This window comes from Psittacula echo (genome assembly GCF_963264785.1).
Source record: "Psittacula echo genome assembly, chromosome: 3".
NCBI classification, from domain to species: Eukaryota; Metazoa; Chordata; class Aves; order Psittaciformes; family Psittacidae; genus Psittacula; species Psittacula echo.
This window is the reverse complement of record NC_137736.1, coordinates 109,712,018-109,731,674: the sequence shown is the minus strand read 5'-3', so window position 1 is coordinate 109,731,674 and position 19,657 is coordinate 109,712,018. Positions and strand designations below refer to the sequence as shown.

Genomic DNA, 19,657 nt, shown 5'->3' with positions numbered 1-19,657 from the left:
CAAAGGAAGAACCGAGGAACACACAGCCAGAAGTACTAATGCAAGGACTGGCTCATGTGTTGCATTTTTATTTAGCAATTAGTTCATATTCCAGTTGATTTGGCCTGACTAATGTATAGGATTCTTGATGCCAGTAAAGCTCTCTCTAATGGGGAAATCCTTACTGTGCTTTTTTCAAGGAGACATTCGGTTTATACCACCTCAGGAGATAAGCTTAACTAGTCAATAGAACAGCTCAGTTGTGTGTGGGTTTTTAAAGTTTAAAAGACTTTCTGTTGCACTAACACATAAACACCACAAAATAAATGCACTGTACTTCTGCAAGGAGATGTGTAACGACTTAGTACAGCATGCATACATACACGAGTTTGTGTGGTGGTGATGACAAAATAGATCTTTTCACAGAAAGAAAGTCTAGGTTTGTGACAAAGCAAGGTGAAATAATAACCACAAGATTTTAAAAAGCCAGTCTGGCAACGATAGTGAGAGAGTAATTCTTATCTTACTTGGCAACTGCTAGGTAGTTCTGATGATTATTAAAAGCAACTGGAGAGGCCTCTCCAGAAGGAGACCTATTTTCTCTTCCAGTTATCCTTTATAAAAACATCAGCCTGCTGGGTAATGAATCTGAAAACATATGACACATTCAGAACAAACATCTCTCGAACCTTTTACTCAGGGAGCATCTCTCAAGATTGAAAGGAGACCACTGATCATGCTCTTTCAACCATCCACTAGCTAGGAAGTCATCAGTTCTGATGCAGTGATGACTCTGGTGTCTGTGAGGCAAGCACCTGTGTGTTGTTATACACCAATCGGCTAAAATCACTTTGCAGGGGTCACTGAAGAATCCTTGAATGGTAAAACCTGACAGTTTGAATGAATCTCTAACAGAGAAGATTCCATTGTCTAGCACCTGTGCTGTTTGGTCCCCATTTACCAAAAAAGTAAGATACAAAACACACTTAAAAGAGAGAGGCTATCATGATTAAAGCTGGCCCAGAAAACAGTACTTGGAGCTGAGTATTTCAGCATTGAGAAATACGGAGTCACTGCTAAAAAATAGAAAGGAGCATGACTGAAAAATCTGTAGATCTTCTCAGGAGGCTCAATCCAGCCCAGAAGCATAGTTCACGTAACACCGAAATTCATTGGCTAAATTTCGTGCATGTTTTGGAATAAACTTGCAAATCTTCACACCAAGATTCTTTGCTGCCTGTTCCTCCATGATGGCACCTGCAGCAAAAATAATTAGCATTTGATGAGAAAAACAGTAACAGAATGTCTGGGTTTTTTAATAGCTCCTCCCAAATGCATATAAAGCAAACCTGCTTTTTTTAAGGAAGCAAAGCTTAAAGCAGCTCTACTGTCAGCCCTCTTTAACAACTGAATCTATCTGGAAATGAGAATAAATCTGAAAGAATGGAAGATGCCCCAAGGAAGTGAATGTAAATGAAGTTTCATGAAAGTAGGTAGAGGGTAAGCTCTGTATAGAAAACAGAAATGAACTCCATCTTCTTGCTACATGCCAAACAAATTACATGGTAGGGAGCCATGGGAAAGGCAAACAGATTACATATACTCTTCCACTTAAATAAACGCAGTGCGGTATTTACAGCTACACACTGAGAAATCACTTCCTCGAGCAGCATTTCTCAAACTCTGTAAATTTAAGGACCACCTACCCATTTTAGGGAAAAAATCATGAGAACCGTCCTTGTGCGTGACTGCCATGTGCAATTAAGCAAAGAAGGTTTTCCATGGCCACATGCTTCTTCATTTCAGCTGCTTGGTTGTCTTCCCTCACATTATATTTATAGATGGGTTTTGTACTTCTTTTTTTTTTTTTTGCAAAAGTTTCCTGGATGTCTTCAGATGTCTTGTAGTAAGATAACAGTTTAAGCTTAAACACCATGAGTAAAGCAGATACAGCAAATGCACCTCCATAAAGAAGGCCCTGCAAGTACAGCTGGTAAATTACCTAGTTTCACTGCTCTTATCACTGGTTTTTAATTCCTCCTGCTGTATTTCAGTGCCCAGAATCTCCTTGCTTGAATCACAGTGGCAGAATCTCCCTCACACATTCATTCACATTACAACTCCTGTGTTTACCAGTATGGACAGGTAATGTGGAGTGGGGGCAAGTTTACTTTGCTTTTCTTTTCAAGACTTTGCTAAAATCATCCCACTTGACTCAGCAAAGGCCATTCCAACCTATTTGCCATTCTTTCTACTCAGCTTACCTTAGATGCTAAGTACTTTGTGGCAGCTGAAGTCCTGTAGCTACTGACATGTTTAAAAACTCACATATTCTTAAGGTTATTCAGTAAGACATTAACAGTAAGTTGCACCTATCTTTGTCATACCCAGATTATAGAGAGTGGCCTTTTACAAGAAAAAAATACTTCTGGAAATCTAGAAGATGATCTTACAATTCTTCAAAGATTTAGTAAAACTCAAAATGCTGTATGAAGAAAGTACTGACTTCAACTCTTAAAAAACACATACCTGCAGTTCAAAATAAAGGTTGCACTAAAGTATTCCAATGAAAAGCTTAGGATACATATTCCTCTTTGAAGTAATGATAAATTAATATTACTGAGTTAGTATTTTTCTCACTTAAGAAAGTTTCATCTTTTGAGAGAGAGGAAAAGATGCTTAATGGTGACCTAATATTTTTATTAACTATACCTGTGCAAAGCAGAATCTTTCCTTTTGTTAAATATTTGATGGTCTCTGCAGTTTTTTGAAGACATTCCTCAGACAGATAGGGTGGATCTGCTATAACAATGTCAAAACTGTGAGGCAGGAGATTTTCAGGTAAGTTCAAAGGGTGGTTGTAATCATAGAAGATAAATTCTTCTCCATATACAGAAAACCTTCTGTCATACTCCAGTATACAGACTGAAAAATCTTTACCATCCTGTTCTTTCAGTTTCTGGTATACACTGGGTGCACTAACACATGCTATCCTGAAAAAGAGACAACAACTGAGAATATTCATTTAAAAGGCAAACAACAGCAAAAAAACCAAAACACCCTACAGCAGTCCTCAGGGCTGCTTTGGGAAAACATTTTAAATATTAGTCCCAGCATGTAAGCTATTCATCCTCCTTTCTAACAAATAATTACTTTAATAGTAGTTTTAAGCGTTAAAGCCATTTATTCAGCCTCCATACTGCACCACTTAAGTTTAACTACAGAGAAAATCTTGTTTCAGAACAGCAAGGAAATATACTTGAAAACTTAAACCCAGCTCCTTACAGAAATACGAAAAAAACCAAGTTTCTCCATCTGTTCTGCAGAAACATTGTATGAAAACAGGGAAAGAATTACTAATCATTGATATGCTCTGGAGCTCTCTCAAAAAAGAAAAGATTCACAGTAAACTTGTACAAGGAAAAGCCTACAACATTCGACGAAATGCTAAAAGGTAAGATCAGGATGAACTATTATTTACACAAATAATAGCAAAGCATTTGCACAATATCTCAACTGAACAAAGATAAAGTACAATGAGTAATGAATTACACTGCATGCTCTGCCTACAGAGTGGAAACAAAGTATTTACAGAAAAGACATGTTGAATCTCTGATGTAATTATTGAAACCTACCTGCCACCTTTCCCAGCTGCCACAACTGCTTCATCAGCCAGGCGTGATGCAGTTTCATCACTGTACCAAAACTGGCTCAGTTGCTGAGAAAGAGAACAAACAATTACAAATAACATCAAATCTTTGGACTGTGCTATGTACTGTTAGGTGTGGTGAGTTGTATTTGAAGAAAAACAAAATCCACAACAAGTTCTCAGTTCACCAATTGTTAAGCTGGAAAAGTGAGTATTTTCCTGACAGTCTTTTTACCTCTGTAATCCAGGGACACGCAACAGGTAGCTTACACAGTGTGTTTCCAAAGCATTTACTGCGGTATCAGGAAAACCAAGTAATGCAAGATCACTGGGTTAGTTCAAACCCACTTTGCAGATGCGCAGTATTTATGTGTTCTTAAATTTTTAGTGGATGAGGAAAAAGGAACTTGAAAAGTGACAGTATAGAAGGAAATAAAGGGTAAAAGTACTGAATCAGAAGAGATCAGAAAAACAAAGAGTAAAAAAAAAAAAGAAAACAGAGGCAAATCAAAAATCAGTCTGGCAGAAGAAAAAATAAAAGCAGCAAAGCAACCACCCACAAAAGCAAAGCCATAAACCACAGAATGCAATACAATGTGAAAGGAAAGATCACTCGATCTTGATACTCGGTGCTTGTCTCAGACTCTGAGAAGAATCTTTTCTACCCTCACATACCAGGCTGGAGTTAAAATTTCCAGAAGCAATAGATGTTTCTGTTAGTGGCTTTATTCCCTCTCCATGCTGTACCCCTTTCCCTGCCCCCACCCCATGTAGGACAGACAAATATATCCAGATTTAACATTTTGCTTTAGCAAATGTCCCTAGAGTGTTGCTGTCCATGAACAGTTTGATTTTGCTACTCTAAAAACATCTTTGAGTGTTTCCCTTTTAAATTTCATTTCATTATCCAGCCATAAAAAGCTCAGTAAAGGCTACTCCTTCATGCACTGAAGTTTATAGTTTCTTACCCAGTCTTCTTCTATTGAGCCAATGGAATATTGATTAAACCCTTGGGAGGTCTTCATGTCCTCTCTCTGCTGCTGTTCCAAATAGAACTCCTGGAGGGCGGCCAATGTATGGGATGAAAGCTGGGGAATGTCATCACCATCATCATCCATTTTTCTAGGCATCAACTAGAGAAAAATATTTAATTAAATCAACCCTTTTCAATGGTGAATGCTTTTAATAATGGCACAGTCTCCTCAGCTACAACCACCTTCACTGACAATACAGACTCAGCCTAACAGCTACCTAAGAAAACCTCCGGACAAGAGAAAACATATTCTCTCTACTTATGAGATCTTAAACAAGTGAGAGGATGATTAGAAATAACACGTCTCCAGAGAGAATTCAGGAACAGCAGCAATATTGTTCCCCTTCTATACAACACAGATTTGGCTTGTATTCTTGGAAGGAAATTGTCATTACAGTTCTTAATTTCCTGAATCTGGACCCCTTTTCTGTATCAGGGGGAAAAAAAAATAAAAATTAAAAAAAAAAAAAAAAAAAAAAAAAGAATTAGGGGCAAAAAGCTTCAGTGGATTTGGCAAATCCTATAGAAACTGTTCCCTTCCCTCCCATAAATAATGGTAGATGCTGGTCATTCCTTTCCACTTTCAAAAGTCACACAATTCTGACTCAAAACTGACTCAAAACTGGCTTTAACTTCCACGCCATAAAAAGATCTGTCTGAATGCCACAAACCTTCTTACAAGCAAAAGCAGGCAAGAAACTCAAGATGTTTTCCTTAGACAATGCTATTTGACCAAACTTGTGTATTTTGTGTATGAGAACATGGAGATAACTTGTATCAAAAAGACACAGTATTTACTACCACGAAAGTACAGCCCCAGTACAGTGCACACACAGAAGTACAGCACAGAGACCTCTTGCGCTGGGTTACACCACATAGGGTCACCTCACCCTGCTCACCCGGACTGCTAAGCAGCATCCAGGGGGAAAGCTGTGGGTCCTTCCCAGAAGAGACAGTGTGACCTCGTGGAGCGAAGGTGATGAAAACAGGAAATTTGCATAGGAAAACTACTGGAGAAAACTGGAAAAAATGCTTCTCTCAAGAAACCCATTTTCTCTGCTTCTGATCTAAGAACTAGTGAGTCCATGAGCAATGACTTTAACAGAGCCTGGAAGCAGGCAGACACCTGCCTTTGTGCAGAAGTCACCGGGAGAATCACATGCCATCTGAACTGTGTGCAACTTCAGAAGCCAACTATGATTTCAAGTACAGCTGCTCACAGTTTTTCTTCTCTCATCTCCTGTATAACAAGAACCCCAGAATCCACAACCTCCTCCCTTCCCACCATGCTGCTCACCTTAGCACAGCTTTCAAGACTTTTCCTGAAACACTGCTGCTCCCTACTTGTTGGAAAAATGGTACCATTAACCTGTGAGATAACCCACCAGAATTCACTAATTACTGTGCTGATCCACTGACACAGTACACACCTACATGTGCTAAGAGTAAAGCTCTTGGCTTTTCCAGAGTATCATTTATCTTCCATGAAGACACGCTTAGGGAGTTGGGCTTGTTCAGACCAGAGAAGGCTCCAGGGAGACCTTAGTACCTAAAGGGGCCCACCACGAAGCTGCAGAAGGACTTCTGCAAGGACATGCACAAATAGGACAAAGGTAATGCCTTTAAACTGAAAGAGGGTAGATTTAGATTGGATATAAGGAAGAAATTCTTCACAGTGGTGAGACACTGGAACAGGTTGCCCAGACAAGCTGTGGCTGCCCCATCCCCAGCAGTGTTCAAGGCCAAGTTGGATAGAGTTTCGAGCAACCTGGTCAAGTGGAAAGTGTCCCTGCCTATAGCAGTGGGGTTGGAACTGGATGAGCTTTAAGGTCTCTTCCAAACCAAACCATTCTATGACTTGCTAGTCAACCTTAAAACAAGGGAGGTACTGTGCTCTGCTCAAGCTTCAGCTCCTGAATGCTTAGAGGGATCCAAATCCCTCATCTCCAGACGATTGGAGGGGTGACCAAACTAACCCACACAGAGGTGCTGGGGGAGTCTGTCCTAACCATAGTAAAAGCATAGACAGAGAAAGGATCTTTCCTACTGGAAACAGTTTTTCAGATCTTTAAATCCTAAGAAGAGTTGATTGTCTGACAAGATACTAGGAGTATTGCCAAATGCACTTTCACAGGAATGACTGACAGGACAAAGTGTATGAAATATATTAGTCTAGAGTAATTTAGACACCTACATCTCTTTTGTAGAGTCTTCCAGCGCACATCAAAACTTCTCAAACATCCAAGAGGTCATCCTTAAGTATAGGCAGCATCAGCAGCTTGTTCCCCAGCAGTCAACTGGGAAAAGCTAAACAAATTCAAGTTCTGAGGCCCAGATGCCATAAACCAGAATGGCCTCTGAGCACGATAGCCAAGCCAGGGGACGTCAGAAAAGCAGAAGTGACAAACCTGGACACTAACCTGAAGCTGTTTTCTTATGCACTCATGATTTTGTGGAGTAGGGAAAGAGGGATGAGGCAGGATTGGTGGACCAGGACCAGCTTACCTACCACAGATCTGAGAACAGCTTCATTTCAGGATTAAGTATGGAGAACTTTCTGTGGCAAATGGTTCAAGAAGAAAGCTGTACTAGTTCAGAGAAAGGGCTGATGTTGGTCATTCTTCTACCCTGAAGTGTCGATACTGCTTCCTACCCTGAATTATTTTAATTATTTTAATACCATACCTACCCTGAAGGCAGCCAAAAGCTGCTGTCCCAGAAGGAATAAGGCGAATATATGTGATATCTCCCCCCTCTATCCTCTACCAGACTTTAACCATTTTCCACTATGGGAGCTGTTTCTGCACCTGAAGTGATTCTGTGAATGCAGTTCTCTTAGAAACACTTGTCCAGTATCCCTTAAATTCACATGACGTTTTTAAACCTAGAATGTCAGGTTTATGAATAATTACCTCTTGTTGCTGTGAAAATGGCTACTAACTTCATGCAAATACTTTGTGTATCAGAAAACAAAAGGTTGAGATCGTAGACACTCTCTCCACACCACTCTGTGTCATTTCACAGACACCTGTAGGTCAAGGTGTTGCTGAGCTACAACGATCCCTGTCAGTGATGAGATTTCATAGTGCTTCAAAGTGACACAGAAGCCTTTATAGATGAGAGACTTTCCGACGATTAATGAATGCATAGAATTGCATTGGAATAAAAAAAACAAGGTCTGGAGGCCAGTGGTTACTTGAAGGAGAAGAGGAGCACGATGTGTTCTAGCCCAACTCTCCTTTTTAATAAGCACGGTCAGAGAAGGAGAGTAAGCTGGACTCCACCGCTGTTACCCTCCGGCATATGAATGAGGGAACGCTGTCAGCTTATGAAAAAGGCCCCTTCTTCCTGCTCCCTCTTGTGTTTAAGTGCTTTGAACACCCACTGCCGGCACCTACCCCTCGCGCGCTCCTGCTATGCAGGCTCCGCTCCGGGCCAGGCGTCCCCAACGCCCCCCGGGCGGCCCCCCATCCCAGCGCGGCTGGAAAGGAGCGGAGCGCAGCCGGTCGGCATGAGGCCCAACGCTGCTGGGGGTCCGCTCCCGCCCCCCGCCTCAGCAATCCCGCCGCAGCCGGGTTGCCCGGGCACAGACACCACCCGCCCGCTCTGACAGGGAGGACAGCCGGGCGGACTGACACGGGACCCTGAGGAACGGCAGCACTCCTGACACCGATACCGCCTCTCCCCACTCACCAGACGCCAGTCCCCTCCGCGCACGCGCGCCTCCTGCTGGTGGCATGGGGCGGGGCCGGGGGTTCCGGCGGTGGCCCCGCCTTTGCCGCAGGCGGGGCCGGGCAGGCGCGTTCCTAACCTGGGGCGTGCCTGGTCGCTAGTAATAGGGAGCCTGGGCGGAGATGGAGCCGCGCCCGCCTGCCCCCACCGCTTCAGCCTCACCGGCACCTTGCGGCCTGCGGCGGGTGCCCGCCTGCCCGGGCTTAGCCGCCAGAGCGTGTTGCCGGCTGGAACCCGTCGTTTCGCTGTGCCTTTCGCCACTGCGGTTGTTCGGGTGTCGTAAAGCGACCCGCAGAAGGGCTTCCAGCGTAAATACGAGCTTCGTAAAAGCCGGCCGTCTCCGCAGAGAGCAGCCGCCGCGCTCCTTCGGCCGGGTCGAGCCCCGAGGTGTGGAGCTGGTACTTCAGCAGATACAGAAACCGTGGGTAGGGTATACCTCCAGTCAGGCGTCCATTGATCGCCAGCTATGTTAGACTTAGAAATCACGGATATATCTCCTGTTAGATGCCCAGTGTTCAAAAGCCATGAGCTCTGATTTCAGTACCACCCTGTTCTTACTGATATTTCCCTTTGGGTGTACAACTGATCTGAGTTTCTCGTACTGTGCAGACACAACATGCTTGTCTGGCATTTTGTATTATCTGTTGCTCCAAAACCTCAAGAACTTCCTCACTGTTTTTTTCATTCCTCCTTTATAAACCCTGGTAAAAAGCATTTTCATAACATCTTTTCATGGTTTGGTGACTCTCTTATAAACCAACTCATCAAAGGCTGCCCATCGGGTTATTTATAATTAACCCAACACCAGACTCCCCTCATGTTTTCCAGTTCCTTCAGCAGCAAGTTGAACAAGAAACTGCTATTTTACTTACAACCTGTTCAATCTTTATCTGTTGCAACACTTGCAAAGTCCTAGGCTCAGCACTAGGAGTCTACAGTCAGAGAACAGAACTATTTCCTTGGAAGGCAGAAACACTAAATTCTGATAACACATTTTTGCAGCACAGCTTCTGTAGGCAGCAGAGAATCAAATTTTCTTGCTACTGCAGGATGTGGGGATAGGCCCCTTTTTCTTTCAGATCCCCATACATTTTACCTCTCTCCCCTTTAGGAACAGGGGTTTGCATGACAGTAGAGAACTATGGGCATTTCCTTCTGGTTTTAAAAGACTTCCAAGTAGTCTGAATCAGGCATTCAGCCCCCTTTGTCTTCAAACCGTCTTGCCAAAAGTTGATTGTCTTATGTGGAGCACACCCCTATCCATTCATGTTACCACCACTGCTGCAATTTAAACCAACCAACCCCTCTTCCCTGTGTGGCTGCAAAGTAACCGTTATCTGACTCCTGCATTTTAGTGAGTGCAGTAAGAAATCTGGTTTAGATTCTACAAAGAAGTGACATTTCAGTCTGTTTCATGCCTTTTGTAAAGCATTTTACGTGAAAAATGTTCTGCACAGGGCTGACAATGCAAGGATGAAGGAGACTGGGCAGACACATACTCCAAGTCCAAACTTCCCAGAGTAACAGCCTGTCCTGTGATGCGCGATTCCTCCTCACAAGAGGGTTACAGAGATCATGTAAGGGCACATGGCTGCACGGGGGCTTGGCCAACATTGCTGAGGTTATGACACCGGATACTACTTGGCAGCATACAGACAGTTCCAGACCTCGCCTGAATCCATGTCACAAGACGGTTCTAGAAGGAAAGATCAAGAGGAGCTCAAGTGACCCTGTAGGAAGGAAAACAGGTTATATCTTGCACTGCAGTTTCTTTGGAATGTGAGGAGAAACGAACCACAGGTACAGGAAGACCTGCAAAGTGCAAAGTGCACCCTGCAGGAAATTTATTATTAATAATTAGTTTCCATTTTTTATTTTTTTCTCTTTTTTTTTTTTTTTTTTTTTTTTTTTAACCCAGAAAGGTATTTCTGGTTAAGCTGTCTCCTCTATCCTTTGACTGACAGACCCATGTCACACAGCAGTGACACCAGTGTCTCCAAGATGAACCTGACGACACAGACCCCTAGCACTTTACCAATACATTTGTTAGTACTCTCTGTTCAACCAAACCAGATCAGGAACAGAGCATGGACACAGAGTTGTAAAAAGCACAGTTCTACCCTGGAAAGCAAGAGCAATTTGTTACTTATAAGGCCTTTATGTTTTAGGGGTTTTTATTTTACAGTCTATTGTATTTTTTCTTTCCTAACGAAAGTCTATACTTTTCAGTTCTCCTGCTGTTGCACAAGCCATAGCCATATGAAGTACAATACATTTTAGCTAATATGAAAATAGATTCTACAATTGGAATTTAATAATCTCTTCTGTTGCTATTAAGTATAAAAAAAATTCTTAGTCTTGACACTTTTAGGGCTGCAAACCAACGGCATGCTCATTGGGAAGACAGCCAAGCATGCAATGCTCTACAACCATCCAAGGATTACTACTAATTATTGTCAACATAACCCTACTTCTGAAGATGGAAAATAATATTAGTAGAAATATTCTACTTGCAGAACAACTTGCAAGTTGTTCTTACCTCATGTTGGTAGGAGAGGCTTACTGCACTTTCTTCTTTCAATACCGAGCTGTTGTCCTACAGATGCAGGATAAAAAGTGTATTAGAACCCTGTGGGGTAGCTCTGTGGGCCATGTGCATCACAGCTTCCTTAGACATTGGCTCACACAGCAGAACAGACTATCAGTCAGCTTCTTACATCTTGCAGTCTCTGAATTCAAATACAGTTGTACATTTGCATCCTCCAATGGATTATGGACTTCCAACTCTCTCTATTGCAGATGAGCATCTTCTTAGAAACATGACAGTGAGACATGATCACAGTGACTTCTATTTTGCCAGGTCTTGTGGATCCCTTGGAAATAATTTAGGGATCACAGAGGGCTGCAGTCTTCAGACTGAAAAACACTCTACTTAAGTGACCACTAGTCACTTAATACCACCTAGTGGTGGTGACGTTTTAAAAACATTAAAAAATAGCAACCCTGAAACAGAATCATCAGTATCTTACACCTTCATACATTTTAATATCCCCACTGATTTTACTATGCCCTATTGCCCCTGATTTATGCTGTTCTATCAAAAAATGCTGCAAGATACATGCTGACATCTAAAGTTTATGGAATTTTCTGGCCAGAGCCTACTCATAGTTGTTTTTGCTCCCCCACCCCCCCAAAGAGGTAATCACTCTGCCATCACAAGAAACAGGAAGGAAAATATATAAAATATATTTAGCAAAACCAGTAAAATTAAAGTGGAACAGAAAATGCAGTCAAGTAGCAAACATTATGTACAGCAGCAGATTTTACAGTTGTTCCTACACATACCTCTGCACTTATTTCACATACGCTTTTTAAGGAGAAAGAAGAAAATAGAAATAAGCTAGTGTTAAGAAAGAAAACACTTTTTTTTTTTTTTTCCCCTGAACAGTAAATGGGGTTTATTACTGTTTGGGGTTGATTTTTTTTTTTTTTTCTTTTGAAATTCCAGACAATATATACTTCTAAGAAAAATAAGAGAAGGACACCATTTTCTCAGTCCCTAGAGTAAAATTACACTGTCCTTCTTTTAGACTGTACTGGTATCTTAAATAGTTACACTCACAGGATCTAGACATCATCTGGCCATCTTAAGGGATGTAGGTAACAAACATTTTAACCAAGATACAAAACAGGTATCCGATTTTTCCAGCTTTCCTGAGGCTGAGTGAATTGTTTAAATACATGTGCGTTTATCAAAATCCATGTTACAGTACATTTTTAACAGTAGTTTGTTAAGAAATCATGAAAGTGCATTAACAGCCTAAAGGCAGGCAAAAAGTACTTCAGAAGAACAGTCTTTCCTTACAGTGGCAGAAGAATGTAAGCCTTCCCCCAAGCAGTGTTGATCTTGTGTGAAGACATCAGTGATCTTCCTAAAGACTCCACAGTGTGGTGGTGGGGTTCTGGCTTTGGGGTTGTTTTTTCTGAGTTACAACAATCATTTGAATGGACAAAATTCCATTAGAAGTGTCGGTGCAGGTCTAAAATTAAAGCAAATGTCCTGACAACCTATTAAACCAAGTTCTGGATAAAGATTTCACATCAAAATTCTGTTGGAGTCTAGCAACGACTTTCATTCAGTAAACACCAAACAGATTGGAAGCAGTCTGAATATGCCACAAACCTAAACTGCATCACCCAAAACAGTAAGTTTAAGCAAATCAAGCATACACATCTTTGCCACCACAAACAGCAGGCCAGACATAGAGGGGGGAAGAAAGAAGGAAGTACATCACACCCAAAGCTTTGCCTTACTCTAACTTGCAGAGGGAAGTTTGTCAGAAAAATCAAATCTGATCAACATCTATCTGATGTTAAGGTGAAAAGAGTTTCCATAAGATTCAAATATAGGTGGGAGAAAAACTAGTAATGAGTTTTATCTATAGCAGTTAGAGTGGGTAACTTCAGTGTTCTCTTTGGAGACATAGATTTGTCTGCAATGTTTCCCAAAATAAAGATTTTCTTATTTAACTAACAAAACTCACACAGATAGTATCGCATTTCACACAATTTCAAAATAGTGCTTTCTCTTTTCCCCAAAAAATGCCTTGATAAAATGGTGGGCTGTTACTAATCCTTGTCAGGACGATACGGATTACTAAGTTACGGGATAACACTTGTATTATGGACTTTTCTTCTTACAGATTAGTCTGATTTCTTTTTTTTTTTTCTCCATATAAGGTTGCAAACTTTTTTCTCTTCTTCCCTCCTCTTCCAACTTCCTCTCTGGTTGACCTGCCAGACAAATTCCACTTGGAATGTTGAGCTTTCCTACCTTTCTGCTTACAATACATGGCAAATCAGTGAAGGAAAAAACCCACCACCAACTCCACCACTCATGGCTGAAGCAAATTTGAGTTTCATATAGGCAAAATGGATGGTTCTTGAGCACACTTACACAAACAAGTGTGAATAAAGGCTTTGTACCCAAATCATTCAAGTTTATTCCAGACCTCGTAATTAAGGTAAAGCAGTATTTCCATTTTCTACACGAAAGGCTTTTGGATACGCTGCTGCTGTTAATCTTACCAGCTGCTTCAGGGCTTTCTTCAAAATTACCTTAAATATTTCTGTCCTTTGCCAAAATGTTCACTGAACTAAAGCAGGCCAATATAAATACATAACTGCAACAATTTTACTTTTGAAACCAATAAAATTCTAGTGATACATACAGCCAAGATGTAGAGCAAGCTGTCACCACCATCGCTGTTGCGTAGTTTTACTTTCAGGATTTTTGAAGCATTCCTTTTTTTTTTTTTTTTTTTAAGAAAAATGTGAGTGCATGAAAGTAAGAGGGGAGCAACAGAAAATACGTGTTCTTTATCCAACTGTAGCTGTATTATAGCACATTAGGAACTGCTGCTATACATGAAGTAACAGACTGTCAGATGGCAGTTACATTAGAACACATTACAAGCTTGAAGAACTTTTCTGTGCCAGATATCATCAGAAACTGTTCAAATTAAATCTACACAAAGAAAAATTCAAGACTCAGAAATCAGTATTGCTTTGGGGTAGACAAATACTACCAATAACAGTGACCTGAAAAGTCACCATTAACTTTTTTTGGAGGATGGGTGAAAAGATTAATTTCATTATATATTCAAAGCCACTTCTGGTAAATTGTCCAGTGAGAGACAATTCCTCTCACACACCTAATCACCTTTTTTTTTCTGTTGATGGACAAATTCATGCCTTGGGTGTCCATGTAAATTAAAGTTACTCCATAAATTTTAACTGAATTACTGCGCTTTTGCAGTAGCCAAAAAGTGTGCCTGAGGTTTCATAACATTCCTACTTCTGTTTCTCCTGTAAGGAGGTATAACAAATGCTATTCCAGGGATAAAAGACAGGTGAGATTTTAGAAAAATATTAAACAAGTACACACAAATCACACACGGCCAAAACAAAATAAAAGAAGTCTTTAGTGGAAAACAGTTTTATCCTCCTCCTGCTTATGGATCTTAAAAATACACAAAGTGTTCATTTCAAAATGGAAAATTCAGTTGTGTTAAGGCTTGATCACATAGCCATTGCCAAAGTCTTATTGCAACAAATAGTGAAATATTTCTATGCAACTTCGTATCTCCAACTGTACAGGTAGAACAATACTTGAAATCAACTAGCACTTCAATCCCTGCATTTTTAATACATAAACTCAACATAGTACTGAATTATACATTTAAAATATTTACACACATGACCAACAGCAGTACTAGCATTTATTGCCTTAAAACTGCATGTTCACTGCACAAAGGCTCCTTATTTTGCCCAATGGGAACAAATAAAAGAGGATAATATTTTTTTCCCAATTATTAACTCTAGAATGGTTCAATGGGAGACTGACATGTGCCTGGGAATGCTATTAGGAAGGACTTTATCAATTTCAAGTATCAAGCTGTAGCAGATTGAAAAATAACAAGTAGTATCTTTCCCTTGAGGTTGGAAGTCTTCCAAGTCTTTTATAAGAATGGCTTAAAAGGACAGTAAAAGCAGGAAAGGGAAGAAATGGAAAAGCAAAGTTTACTTTAATTCACTGAGGAAAAGGGAAAGCCAGGGAAATCTTATTTCTCCATTGCTAGGGCACCAAGAAATCTCATACTTGAAAAAAAGAATTTTGTAAGACAGCCAAGAGCTTAAGGCTCTAAAGCAAATCACACTTCATGATTTGCTTCCTGTTTACTGCTAGAAAGAATTAATCTCATTTACTGCAAAGAGGGCACTATCTACTCATATTAAAAGCAAACTGACAGGGGAGACAGAGCTGGCTCTTTACAATTTAATTGTTATCATTAGGCTTTGGTTATACTGAGTGACTGGAACTAATATGGGAAAAATGAATGGTTCCTTGCAGAAAAGTGTAAAAACCCAAACCAAACTAAACAAAAAACCTACCACCACAAGTGGCACTTGTCACAAGTAGAGGCACCAAAGCCTGAACAACTAACAACTGTTCTCTTAACTATGTAGACCAGAACTGAGGCACACTGGTGGGGAATCTTATTTAAGAAGCCACTGTTTCAATCAGCTGTAATTGAAATAACTACAGTTTACAGCAAGCATTACTGTACTGCAGTAGACCAGTCCTGGGCAATACTGCACCACTGCTGCCTCTACTGGTATGAAAACCTTCTCGTTTCATTACAGTAAATCTTACACCTCACAAAACTAAAATTAAAATATTTAATATTTACATAGTATCTCAGATCCTCAATGCATTTTATAGGCATAAGATAATCCTCACAACATCCCTGTGAGGTAGGTAGGTATTATCGCTATTGTAACAATGACAGTTCTAGCAACTTGCCAAAATGGCCACAGAGGATCCAGTAGAAAAACTGATACAAAATTAGAGGAGCCTGGCTCCTACTCCTGCGCTTATATTCATCAAGCTACTTCCATAAAAAACACCCCTTCGTACATATTTAACCAAAACTGAAATTACTTGAAGTGTTTTACAAGAAAAATGCTGCTAGTTGTATTTTTTACAGATCACAAATTAGAATTTGCTTTACCTTTTAAAGAATTAGATTTTAAATGGACGACTGCTTTGAGCAAGCTTATTTTCTAGAACTACATGGCTTAGATATAAAGGGATTTACCCAAGTAAACACTGGGGCTTCAGTGAGTGCTGCACGCTATCACAGAGATGACTCTGATTCAATCCCCTCTCTTTCAACTACTTGGATTTGGACATGCTGAGAAAACAAGTTTCTCATTCCTGAGGAAAACGGTGAGCCCTTTATCACTAAACAGTGAAACACAAACCTCTGGGCAATAGTTAGCAGATTCCAGCGGTATTCAGTGAAGATACTTAAGGCATAAATGCACATGAAAGTGGAAGTTTTGTGTAGTAGCCAACTTCATCCTGTCCATGTGTATCTGTGCTTTCAAGAAGGTCTTGAATTTCATGACCCAACCCAATGATTCATGCTTGCCAACAGCAAACATTACTAGGTTGAACAACAGAAAAGTGTTATACCAGCATCAGATCTAGCTATTACAATGGGGAAGGAGCTGGCAAAATGGGAAAGAAGCTACTTGATTTCTCAGAATGGAAATACTGGAGCAATAATGTGTTTTAGCAAAAAAACCCCAACCAAACCAAACCAAACCTAAACAAATATGTTACAATTGTTACAATTTGTAACAATGTGTTACAGCTGTGTCGTGCAGCATTTATAATTCACTTTGAGCTGCCTTTTTCCCTTTCTCCTTCAAAACCCTAGTGAATTTTTGGAACCATTGTTCACTTTGTACAGTGAATGGAAAAACCAATGCAGTGATGCTGTAAAAATTACAGAACACTTCCATGGAGCCACATCACAGTGTTCACTAAAAGCGGCCTATAAGTATTTCCTATATGAGCTTTTGCATCTCCATCTACAACTGGGCATGTAGAAGTAATCTTTTTTTTCTTTTTTTATTGTAAGGGATATAGAAATCCCACAGTCCAGCAGCCACCTCTCCAGCAGAAATATTAACTAATAAAATATATTCCCAGAGCCTTCTGCAACAATTTCATGGATGTCATTAAGCAGAGACATCTTAGCATTTGCTCTAGAAGAAACAAAATGGCATGGGAAGATCCTTGTTGAATATAGGAGAACAGAAATATTAAGAAACAAGAAAGGAGGAATATTACCGAACATAACATCAAGCAGGAAAATTACAAAAACAACCCTTACTAGGATAGTTTCCCTTTAACGTGTAATAGTAATTTAAAATGAAGGGCAAAGGAAAGTTTTAAGCAACCTTCAAAACTAGTTTTTGAAATTCAGTATACGTACTTTAGCAAGTCTCAACAGTCAAAAAGATGCCCCACGGCTCTGCTCTCACCCATTGTGATAATGGGCCTAATAAGAAAAGTAATGGGCATGCACATTCCTTTGTCCTGGGTGCTAACTCAACTTATGCTCTCATTCACCAATCACAATATGCAAGAGGATTTAAAATTTTTAAAGTTAATAAATATTTTTTAACTAGTGAGCCAGCTTTAGGATTACAAAATTGATAATGACAGAACTAGATATAAAAGAATAAGATAATAGTTGAGTTTATCAGTTATTCAGTCAGATTAAAAAAAATCTGAAGGTATTTACTCTGATATCTTTGAAGACTTTGGTCTAGATATTTGACATGGGGCAAATCATGACAAACTAGCAGCAACTGCTGCCACTTACGTTCCCAGGCTTTAATGCTCTTCACTTGAAAAAAAACAAGGTTTCAGAACTGCTGCCCTATACAATGTACAAACTCAGAGAAGCTCCAGAAGCAGTTTCAAAACATAGCAGAACCAGATTTTAAAAAATATCAGTCACCAGAACAGTTTAAAACCAGAAGGATCTGCCAGGATCATCACCTTCTGTGCAAGTGCACAGCCAAGAAATCTTTTAAAGAAAAGCATTAGACCTTGAAATAAAAATTGAGAGCCATGCCCCTATTCTAAAACACTACACAAATCATCTTCGAAATAAAATACTAGCAGGGAAAGTACGTTATCTACCAAGTTTTATGGTCACTTTTCAATGTGTAGGCCTGTCCTAGCCCAGTTTTCACATGAATCTAAAGAGAAAAGTAGAATGAGGAGATGGCATTTTTGGCCTTGCGGATCCATGCTTGAGACAGGTATGGATTTGACTTAAAAAAAAAGAAAAAAAAAAAAAAAAAGCCTTAGATTGCTTACAGCACAGTATTACAAATTTATGTCTATCGTGACTAATTCTGAGATGAATAGCTGAAGAATGGCACAGAATTGCAAACATGATGCTATACATAGCCAAATAAAGGTGTATACTGTACATTTTATATAAATTTTAAAAACACATGGGAAATACTCAACAGCATAATCTAGCCAAGGTCTAAACAAAAGGGCCATGTCCTCCCACAAAAATCAATTTTACTAGACACGAAGGAAACAATTTGTGTTTGCTTCAGTTTCCTCTGGCTCATGACTGGAGACAAAGCAGGCCTTGCTTTTGTATTTGTGTGCTGCTCTCCCCTGTTGGTCCACTATACTCAGGGCACTATATTCTGTTGTCTTAATAGCTAAAGTGCTGATATAAAAAATTTAGAAAGAGCCAAGCAGCTGGGAAGGCTCTGCATAAGTGAAGCTAGATTCAGTAAACCCCAAAATCCCCCACAGCACTACACATCCCAATCGAATCTTTCTTGACTCAAGTCAAACAAATATGACCCTTGAGTAGAAGGGTTTGACTCGCCCCTTTCTAGCATAATTGCTTTAGCTAATGCCCCAACTTCAAAAAGTTTGCCAGTAATTTACACCTTTTGAGTTGTTATTGCTTAAGCAAACAGTTCAGTGTAGAAATACATTGCAGCTGTGTGCAACCCGGGTATGAATCGAAACAGATACTGAAAGTAAAACCGCACATGAACCTTGCATTAGACACTCACTCCAAAATGACACATCAACATGAAGGGCTGCAATAGGTACACAGCAGCTTAGTGCCAACATCCTAAACCACCTCTGAAGAGTCAAATCTTGCCTTAAATTTCTTATCTAAAGTATATGAGTGTTTTTTCTTTTAAATTAAGGCAATGAAATGGCTACAGTTCCTAAAGTTCATTTTAGGGGAACAAAAATATACACCTTTTTTTTGAACTTTAGGCAGCAGAACATAATGTAAAAACCTGCATTGCATTAAACATGCAATGTCAGGGTGATGTAGAAAAACATTAACTAAACAGATGTTAAAACACCATTTGGTTTTTCTTCCCCATTGGAACACAAACTCAAAGAGAGGAAAAATAAAGCTTAAAATCAGCTAAACTGTTTAGAGCTTTGTATGTATCTGCATCACACTCTAACATGATTTTGAGTAGAAATCTGTATGTTTATCCAGCCACTCATATATTAAACCAGTGGGGGTGAGGGGAAGGCACTGTATTTATTTTTCATTGTGCCCATATCTGTTCGCACATATATGGAAAACAAATTAAATTCAAATTTTCTATTCATTCTCTCCCACACACAAGTATGACAGATTGCAGCTAACACATAATAGCAGAAGCTGATTCAAAAGTCGACCTCTCCTGTTCCACTGTGTTATGTTCAAACTTCCAGGCTCTCTAGAATCTGAGATGGCTGCAAAGAACCCAGAGACAGGTACAAGATTTAGTCAGCATTCAGCATTTCTCAGTGCATTTTGCAGAAAGGGTCTACATTAGGCATAGAGTTTTGTTGT

At 40.0% G+C, this 19,657-nt stretch overlaps 1 protein-coding gene across 1 annotated transcript; it reads right to left on the bottom strand.

Annotated features, from left to right (window-relative positions):
* Nucleotides 1-1,108: 1,108 nt before the first annotated feature.
* EEF1AKMT1 (EEF1A lysine methyltransferase 1) lies at nucleotides 1,109-8,408 on the bottom strand (the record flags this gene model as incomplete). The annotated part of the gene is made up of 5 exons (XM_080612647.1): nucleotides 8,355-8,408; nucleotides 4,597-4,761; nucleotides 3,615-3,697; nucleotides 2,692-2,972; nucleotides 1,109-1,236 (listed from the first exon to the last, which is right to left on the bottom strand). The coding sequence occupies exons 2-5, from the start codon at nucleotides 4,756-4,758 to the stop codon at nucleotides 1,109-1,111; spliced, it is 654 nt and encodes a 217-aa protein (XP_080468773.1). The 5' UTR covers nucleotides 4,759-4,761; nucleotides 8,355-8,408.
* Between the last annotated feature and the right edge of the window lie 11,249 nt (nucleotides 8,409-19,657).